This window comes from Mixophyes fleayi, chromosome 6 (assembly GCF_038048845.1).
Source record: "Mixophyes fleayi isolate aMixFle1 chromosome 6, aMixFle1.hap1, whole genome shotgun sequence".
In the NCBI taxonomy this organism is placed as follows: Eukaryota; Metazoa; Chordata; class Amphibia; order Anura; family Limnodynastidae; genus Mixophyes; species Mixophyes fleayi.
The window spans coordinates 42,144,323-42,154,344 of record NC_134407.1 but is presented as its reverse complement, the minus strand read 5'-3'; the positions used below and the strand labels follow the sequence as shown (position 1 = coordinate 42,154,344).

At 37.4% G+C, this 10,022-nt stretch overlaps 1 protein-coding gene across 2 annotated transcripts; it reads right to left on the bottom strand.

Annotated features, from left to right (window-relative positions):
- Positions 1-977: 977 nt before the first annotated feature.
- Positions 978-9,897, bottom strand: DNTTIP2 (deoxynucleotidyltransferase terminal interacting protein 2). 2 transcript variants are annotated; one of them, XM_075216363.1, is made up of 7 exons: positions 9,829-9,897; positions 7,462-9,065; positions 5,879-6,017; positions 4,391-4,486; positions 3,306-3,470; positions 2,581-2,690; positions 978-1,616 (listed from the first exon to the last, which is right to left on the bottom strand). In XM_075216363.1, exons 2-7 carry the CDS (start codon positions 9,057-9,059, stop codon positions 1,523-1,525), a joined length of 2,202 nt encoding a protein of 733 aa, XP_075072464.1. In that variant the 5' UTR covers positions 9,060-9,065; positions 9,829-9,897; the 3' UTR covers positions 978-1,522. The 2 variants fall into 2 exon arrangements, with proteins under 2 accessions (XP_075072464.1, XP_075072463.1); XM_075216362.1 differs by having other exon boundaries at positions 9,748-9,886.
- Between the last annotated feature and the right edge of the window lie 125 nt (positions 9,898-10,022).

Here is a 10,022-nt window from a genome sequence, read left to right as displayed (position 1 = left end):
GAGTATGCTAGGCAGAACAGAAGGGATGAATTAGTGGATCCTTTGAGAGAAAGGACAGATGTATCTGCAGTATTATTAATGGCATTGCATGTTAGTAGAAGTATTTTATATGTAGTAAAGAAAGTAGGGACTAAGCAGCAGTAGAAAAACATTTGGCAATGATAATTAGACTAGACGCTGCATTCTGAATGGATTGTAGGGATGAAAGACTGGTTAGGGAAAAACCAGAAATGGGCAAAAGTCCACAGGGAAGATATTATTATTTTTATAGATAAACTCCACTATTGCCTGACTATATTCATACTCAGTCTTTGTATTTCTGTGGGTCTTACACCCAATGTATGTCTTAATGTCTATATCTGGTGCTATCTTAAACATGCTTGAACAGCAATATATATTTATTAAATATTTAAAGATGTTCGACCATAAGAATTACTTACATGGAACAATGAATCAATTGCTAAATGTGTCATCTGTATCTAAATTCCAATGGGCTATGTAGTTGTATCCCAATAAAAATATATGTATGCACACTATTGCCTAAACAAAAATGCTGCTTATGGAAGAACGGTGTGTTTAGTCTCAAACACATTTTGGGATGCCATGTTGTGGTCCAAATAATTTGTACCTGGTATTGTTTAGTATTAAATACAGTATCAATTGTATTCCAATTGCGCGCACGCGCACACACACACACACACACACACACACACACACACGGCAGTGTAACACACCACAAATATCTACTTTTAGTTGTTTGAATAAAATATATTTAGAGCAAAAAACTGCAGCTGAAGTCAGTTACAATGTAGAAAACCAGTGCAAGTGTGTTGTACTTAAAGAAAAAGAAACCACACCTAATTAGGAGGCAGAGGTACTTTGAAGTTGGCTATACTGGTATATGCTGTGATGTAATATTCAGCAAATATGTTAGCGCATGGACCAGCGTGGACTAATTAAGTAAACTATTCACAAAATGCCATGAACACAGGTCTCCATTTATTCCCATATGACCACAATTCCTTTTATACTGATGGAAAAAGTAAATTTTGTTAATGTCTGTTCTGCCTGTATGCCTCAATAGAAGTGGGTCCAAGTACAGCAAGGCTGCTTTTGTTACTGGGAGTGGCCACACTACATCAGGTTATTATGGAATGCAGTATCTTCATGTTGTCATTAAGACCAGTGGAACTCGCTTACCTCTGACAAATCCACAGGAATAACTGCAATTGAAGAGTAAAACAGCGTTTTTGGCATACAAAACACATTCCAGATGTTTTTTAGGCCCAATTTAAGAGACAGTACAGGATTTTAACTTTGCCTTAAATTTGATTTTATCCATGTAGCCTCTGATCCCCAAATTAAAAATTAGGCTTAATTTATTAGTTCATCTCAATGATTTGGGTGAAGTAATAATCCCTCTTCTCACGGTCAGCAAGTAGATATACAATGGCACTGGGGCCCGTCAATCAGGCAGTACAGGAACAATAATGCAGAAATCACACTCTCTACAAGATAGATATTATGTATGGAATTTCTTCTTTTTGCGTTTCTTTTTGCCTTCTGCACGAGCGGCCTTTTCAGCGATGATCTCTTGGTACTTCTTTTTATTGTATCTGGAAGGGAATTTTAAGAATTGTAAGAATTAGGTGCTAAGACAGACAAGGCTGAGCAATGATTTGTACAATTTATAAGAAACATTTATATTTTCAGTGAGCATAGCCTCATATCCATTATGTTACGAATAGAAACTGACCCATTATTGCTTACTTTACTAAAAGGCATCATGTACATACATGAAGACAGGCCCTTCAAGTGTCCAAATAATCAGAAAGGTATCTAAAACTATTTAAGTAACATATGATATTCTGTGTAATATCATATAAATGACATTTTCACAGTAACTGGAACATGGTATTTTGAATCTGAAAAAATATTCTTCAGAGGAAGAAAAGTACTAATGCAAAGCAATAACAATTTAAATAGTCAGCACAACATGCACATCGTTCATAGACTATATAACTGTCATATTTACAGCACAGTGGTTTTAGGTAATTCAACATGAAATAAACATAACTAATGTTCATACACCCCCACCCCATGGCTGTGAGATGAATCATGAGGAAGCCCCGGGTATGAAGATATTTCACACCACTTGGGAGCGCCGGTTTTGAAGTGCCTTCGCCATCAAAATAAAGTTTAAATTGTTGCAGTTTTTGTTAGGTATAGGCTCTAAATAGCCTGTAGAAAAATAAATCTGCCCCATTTGTGAACACTGCTCACACCAGCTTTCTACACCAGTGAGGACCCTGGGATAGGAGCAGGATAGATTGCTGCTCTGTATGCTTGAAGAGCTTTTACCAGCCTATACAAAACAAAAGACAACCTCTCAGATAGATTCTCTTTATAATAATACTTGGTATGCTGCAAAGGTTTCCAGTCTCTGCAACCAGCAGTTCATAGACAGCAACACCATAAAAGCATCATTGCAAACAAAAAAAAACAAACAAAAAAACGAGGGTTAACTAGAACAACTAATCAACAAAGGCAGAAAGTAAACAATGAATGCGTCAACATTACCTTCTAAACTCAGAATCTGCAAGAAGTTCTTCCACAATTGTCCGCTTTCTTTCCTTCTTGGGAACTCGGGAATGGTAGTAGTCTACAGGACTGTCCACCACTGTGCCAACCTGAGACAAAAAGCGATCTTACTACTGCTATAAACAAACTGAATAAAAACACAGCAAAAACTAGAGGTGGGCAACACTTGGTATTCACTTAAAAGAACTGAATATATAATAATATTTTCGTTGCACAACCTTGCCTAGCTTCCATAAATGTCATTAACTCTTGGAAAGCTAAACTGTACATGTGAAGGTCCAATGTGTTTGTTTGTCACATCTTTTTGCATCCCATTCATTCATATTCCTCTCAATAGATCATCATATTATAAAAAGGGACACACATAACTAAATTGGCTTACAGCCTCTTTGACAGATCATATATATCTCTTGTACTAGGCATAATAAAACAATGAACATATTACAGGGCCATTAAACTTGCATAGTATTAAATTACTACTAATCCCACAACATACATTTGACATTGCAATAATTTATTCCAGAGAACATCTTAAATTAGCATAATCTTATTTTCTGTATTTTAGCTATGTATACCAGAAATAGGAAAAAATAATGCTATTGCCATAACTCAAAACAGTCACAACAAAATCTTCAGTCTACATGGATGATACTCTAGGTGTCTGACATGAGATTATTATACTATATCAACTCATATATCCAAACCTGGAAGTATTTAGGAAAGCCATCTCGGTCATTCTTTTTATAAAAATGTTTTGGATCCATGGCAGATCTCATTTTCAAGGCTTTAAGATCATTCTTTAATTCTTCTGTCATTTCTGGGGCTTTCATGTCAAACCAGCCCCGTCCTGTTGTTTTGTTTCGTTCCTCCTAGAAATATATAATAAACTGTTATAAGATAAAACAAGTAACAAAACACCAGTATAAAGAGAACAGGAACAAAGGTGTCACATCTCACTGATAAAAAGCAGGACTCCGCAACATGAATATTATGGGTACAGTTTATATGCAGGGACAATCAATTAGTTGCCAATTTGCATTTCAAAGGCAGTTGTTTCCCAAGTACAAAGGAATCAGTCATTTTGTGGACTGAATCAATATTCAGGCTATTTACTAATGACACCGCGCTCCTCAGTGATGTCACCATTTCCCAGTGAATTGATAGCTAAAAGTATATTCGTGAGAATGCAGCCTAACATATAGCTGCCTTCACTGTAAACAGATGACAGTTACACTTTAAATTTCAAACATAGGTGCCTTGGCTCAAGCTACTCCCTCCAGTGTAATGGATCTGAAAAGCAGCAATCAACAATATTGTACACATCAAGCAGTAGTAAGGGAAAAATAAAAAATGTCAAATGTATAATTATATGAATTTCAGCTATAAAATTCTGGATAATGGGCTAAAGGAGACTGCTTTGCCTTTACACAAAGTACTCATGTGGCGTCACTTCCTCGCACTGCGGAACGCTCATCGGTCTTAAAAATATGCCTGTTGTAGAACTCTACCACTTGATTAAAACACTCCAATTTTTCAGGGTTTGTCATTTAAAAATTATCTGATTAAATTGAACAGAGAAACAGGGTAAGATTGAGAATGTAAAAACTATTATTATTGAGATTAATTTTTTAAGTGGTACTAACATATTTTGTAGCAATGTACAGTCAGAGAAACAAATTGAACATATTCTGATTAACAATACAGTAACAAACCATGAAATAGAACGCAAGATGTCTACTCTATTTTAAAAGTATTTTAAAGACGCTTATCAAGTTTAAGTTGTACTCACCCTGCGCTGTTTTTTAAGCTTGTTCAGACTCTCTGTGTATGGTGGGACAGCTTCCTTCTTTTCAAAGTCAGGAGTTATGACACTTTTCTGTAGGAGCTAAATAGAGATAATAAAATCGTAATAAACAACATTACAAAAAAAAAACAAACAAAGATTTGGTTGGCTAACTTATTTTCAACCAAATTGGAACAACATAGCAAAGAAATAACACTGAGTGATCAAAAACCAATCATAGCATTTGACACTACAGCAAAAGACTTAGTTAGCATTTCCTGCTATCAGACTCCCTCCCCACATATGCCTAATTGGAGATTTCCTCTAGCAACCTTACAATCCCAAACAATGAGACTTCCATACAAAACACATCCCAATGTAACAGGATATGTGCATTTCAAATTATACATTGGTGCCTGCACCTCTGATTGAAATACATTTCTACAATAAATTATTTCCACATGATCCAGCCACAAATAAGTTATTTATCAGTGATCCAATCACATATCAATTAACAAATGCCTCCAGCTTCACAAAGGTAAGCAGAACTCCAAGAGCTACTAGACACATTCATGTAAATTTTAGGTCATTAACATCAAAAAACATAAAAATATACATAAAATAGAGCTGCAAGTAGTACAATGTACCCAACAATTACACACAGTGGAAGCAACCATTTTGTGGCCTGAACCTATATTTATGAGGATTCAGTCTATCAATTACAAATAAAACATTGCAAAAATAAATGTTTAAAATTGTATTGGGTCAGCAGAGTGGTTTAGTGGTTAGCACTTCTGCCTCACAGCACTGTGGCCATGAGTTTGATTACGACCATCACTGTGGTGTTTTTATGTTCCCTCTTTGTTTGCGTGGGTTCCCTGCGGGTGCTTCGGTTTCCTTACACACTACAAAAACATACTAGTAGGTTAATTGGCTGCTATTAGATTGACCTTAGTCTCTCAGGGTGTGTGTATGTTAGGGGATTTAGACTGTAAGCCCCAATGGGACAGGGACTGTTGTGAATGAGATCTGTGTACAACGCTGTGGAATTAATGGCGCTATATAAATAGCCGCTGATTTCAATTTTGGTCCAGAATGAAACAAATATTTAGTTGAAAAAAAAATAAGATACCTGATCAAACAAAATAATACTTGAAATGGCTGCTTATCCAATTCCAAAGGCATTCAATAGTAGAGCCTACAGGCAGGAGTTTTGTATGATACAGACGTGCTGAGTATAATATATTCTCTCTATAGTAGACATTTGTGTTCCAGGCACCATAAAGATTCATTAATGACCGGTATTTTGGTGCTGGCACAACCCTAGGGAGTATGCACTAAAAAATATAAAAAGCCCACTACTGGTTATGGACAAATTACACAAGGTTTACAAATTAACAAAAATATTACAATTATAGCAACTGCGTCCCACAAATTAGAGCACAATGGTGAAAAAATAAAATAAATGTAAATAAACAAATCACAAAACATTACCTCATCTTTCTTTTTATTTTCTTTCTTCATTTTGTTAAGCAAGCTTGGACCAGGGTTTGGCTTTTCTGCATCAAAGCTGATGTATAAACCCCCCATTTCCTTAATGCTCATTCCTGTGTCTATACTGGTTGAAAGCACCCTTAAAACAACAAAAAACAGACTGTTGTAAAGAGTACGAAAATGTATACAAAAAAATAAAAAAAGCTTTTAAAAATAAGAAAAAAAGTTGCAATGAACAAAAGGCCCTGTAACTTCCAGCAAAATGCTCTCAAACACTACTTATTTTAAGATGTATTGCAATTTTTCTAAATTTATGGAAGGACTTCACTGAAAACCACATGAAAATTAGTAGAGAATTGCTTCATTTAAAAGTGAAGCCTTAAGCTAGGTACACACTACAGAATTTTCCACCAACTTTTTATACCGATCGATTTTACATGCGATCGATGGTCCGATCGCTCGGTCCATGGACTGCATACACACTAGCCTTGTTTAGGACGATAAAGGGAAGAGCGGCCATCCCTTTAGCGACTTTTTACAGCCATGTTGCCGTGAGCAATGACTGTAATTTCGTACTCACTGTTGTGGATCGGTCGTAAGTTTATACACACTACACAACGGAAACAAGATTGGAACGAAAATATTAAACGGTACGACCAACCAAATGAGGCGACAATCGTCCATTTGGGCAGATTTTCGACAAGCGTGTCACCACACACACTGACCCGACTTTTGAACGAGCGGTCGTATGTCGACTGATTGAGCCGCTTATTGGACGAAAACCGTGTAGTGTGTACCCAGCTTTAGCAATGCCTAGTTATATGTGTACATATTCAATGAAAATGTTAGTCCTCATCAACTCGCTTATGTAAAGAAATGCAGTCCAACTTGCAAAACAATGTATGGACACATTTTGCAAAACAAAACCCTATTGAAGCGTGTACATAACGCAAGTAAATTGCTCACAACTGAAGTGGAGACTTCTCAAATTTTGGGGTACAGGTTTGGTTTTTACTACCAGTTAAAATATAACGTGCCTTGGCCATAGTGACTCGCACAGTGAACAGCTATTCATTCCTTCAGAAAACCCAATTGTTGAATAATAGATTGGTATTACAATCTCTAGCTCAAAAGTAAATCATAAAAGAAAGCATACGTTTAAGCGTTTTACTAGAGTATACTTTTTACATTTTAAAGAAGTTTTCCACTTTGATGGGGGGTTGGGGGGCTACTTAAGCAAGTGACACACAAGACGCCTTCAGCAGCTGCTAATTTTAACCCCTGTAAACGGGTGCTTATGTCTGTATTAAAGCAGGCAAAGCAGTGCAGAGGTTCTGGTGACAATGATAGCTCATATGACATGCATTGTTCATAAAGCATATCAGCGCTTGTGTAGAGGGAATTCAGTGCTTATTCTAACGGATACAGTGTGTAAATGCTGGGATCCCAGTGCTAAAACCTCATGGGCGCTCTAATAACCTCTGTATCACAAGCCTTACAAAGAGAGTTGTCTTACAGTGGATTCCCACTTTAAAGAAAATCAAACAGCATAATACTGGTTTTACAAGTGTTTAAAGACTTACAAGCCTTTTTTGGGTCTATTAAGCAACTCCTCATCTTCATCCTCATCAATAAAATCATCATCATCGTCGTCATCATTAGGTTCTGACAGTTCTTTTTCAATTTCCTCATTCTCTGCTTCTATGTCACCTTCCTCTGGTTCCACATAGTATTTTTTACTAGAGTCAAAGCCAGGAGCTTTATCAATGATAAAAAGCCCATCTTCCACTACATCTTTTAGTTGCTGAGTCGATGCCTCTTTAAGTTTTCCTTTTTTGACAAGTTCATTGTTGTCTTCCTCCTCCTCCATCTCTCTGTTCTCTTCCATCTCTTCGTCCTCCTCCACCACCTTTCCATCATCTCCAGCCTCACTGTGTAGTGTATCCTCATTGTCATCACTATCAAGGATCAAATATATCTTTTCACTTTCAGATAAATTGGATACAGAGCCACTTTTGCTTGTTTCATCAATTGTCAGACCATCATCATCACTTGACCTTTCCATTTGCTCTTTGGACTGCTCTTCATCCACAAACTCTTCTGCAAAGTCAATTGTTTTGTCTGGAACATTTTCCATTTCTGTTGGCCGAGATATGCACAATTTTGTAATTGATGCAGCATTAACGTCAACAGGCAAGTCAACTTCATCTTTTCTCATTGGCGTTTCATTTTCTACTGGTTGTTCTACCTCTGACACCTCGTTTGAGTTTTCCTTACTCTGAGATTCATTAACAGAAACTATTACAACATCTTCTCTCTCCTTTACTTGCTGCTTTCGCAAACTCCGACGGGGAGAAGATAAAATATTTTGCTGCATCACAGGAGACAAATCTCTTGACACTGTTACACAACGTAAACTATGCCTCGTTTTTCTTAATGTCTCTTGTTCTTGACTACCATCTCTGTTAGATTCACTGATGCACTCAACACCATCTGACTGTAATTTATATTTATTTATGCTGCTTGAACTCTTGGCAATAGGCTGTAAAGAATAGCCAGAGCTACATGATTCATTATCTGATATTTCTTCTTGTTGGTATTCACTAACAGGGGACGGTGGACTTTTTACTACAGTTTTTCTTGTAGACCTTGTGGCAATATTTTGCACCCCAGAGGGAAAAGAGCAATTTGATTCAGCCTCAGAATGATCAGAAATAGGTTCCGATACCAAAGCAGACTTTCGACTTCTTGTATTGACTGAACGGGGAACTGTCCTAGGTGGTCTTCTCCGAGCTCTAGTAGAAACAGATGAGCAATTTGATTCAGCCTCAGATAGCTCTCCTTCTTTGGACTCAATGATTGGTTCAGTCATCAAAACAGATTGGCGATTTCTTATCTTCATGGGTGAGTCTGCTAAGTGCCCAAGGTTTTGTCTACTGCGAGTTAGTCTTGTGGAACGATTGGAAGTAGTAGACTCCGCCTCAGAAACATCAGCATTTGACTGCCCGCTTATGTGTCTACTTCGGGTGACCATCTGTGACCCAAGCTTCAGAGATTGTGCAGGGTTCACATTGGTTACTGAAGATTCACCAAGATCCTGATTATTCCCACTATTATCTTCTGCCTGAGCATCTTTCTTAATTGTTTTTCGTATTGGAGAAGATGGTAGAACATCTTCCATTGTGGTCTGAAAAGCAAAAGGCAAAAATATTTTCAAATACATTTCTATAAACAACTGAATAAAAAGTGTAAATGCTGAAATAAGCTACAAGTTTACAAGTTACTTTATGTAACAAAATGACATTAAAAATGTTTAAACAAAATCTCAATAAACTGCTGTATGATAAACAACAATTAAGTTAAGTATTTCTTTACAGATTGAAAAAGGCCATTTTCAAACTAATAATTTGCCAGGCCTATAGAAAACAAAAAACATATATAAGCAGACATTTGTAAATATTTCATGTTTTGGATGAAAACAGTTGTGCTTTATAAACTATTAAATAAAAAATAAAATAATAATAAACAAGCAGCTAAAAGGTTCAGAACGTCCAGTGAGACACATGCTGTACAGATGGCTTCGGCTCTTCAGCTGCTGTAAAACTAAACATCCCACCACGTTCTGCCGGTCCCAGCATTTAGAGAACATGTGGATGACCACCTGAGTTGCATTGAAACTACAGCTGCCTACAATTTACATCCAAACGTATTACTTAAATACCAAATATACCATGGAGTAGTTATTCCACTGAGAGCTATGTACAATCTATCCAGCATGTGTTATAGAATGGTGATATCCCTGGTGTCAGTATCTGGGCATAGCCCCATGCGGCTATTTCCTACTCGTTACACTGTATTAGCACCAGTACCTGCTCTGTGCCACTTCCATCTCCCTCCTCCCGGTACTGCCCACGCGTGCCTCTCCTGGTCGCCACCATCTTACTACCTACCACTCATTCCACGCTTGTGCACAGCGCTTCCCGGAAACCCCCTGTCGGTAAATGCCAGAAACCACCCCGCCGGAAACAAAATACCTGCACCAACGTTCCGTCAGCATTCATACCGGTCCAGCCAAGCGCTGAAGCTGTTCAACCACTATTTATCCCGGAATCCCAAAAAATCCTGCCACCCATCGCCTCCCCCA

Bases quoted from the DNA above. Each gene is read 5' to 3' on its own strand.
- DNTTIP2 (XM_075216362.1), bottom strand. From the start codon at position 9,816: ATGGTGGCGACCAGGAGAGGCACGCGTGGGCAGTACCGGGAGGAGGGA. The intron at 9,066-9,747 runs GTACTGGTGCTA...TTTGCTTTTCAG, and splicing joins ATGGAAGTGGCACAGAGCAG to ACCACAATGGAAGATGTTCT. The intron at 3,471-4,390 runs GTGAGTACAACT...ATATATTTCTAG, and splicing joins AGCTTAAAAAACAGCGCAGG to GAGGAACGAAACAAAACAAC.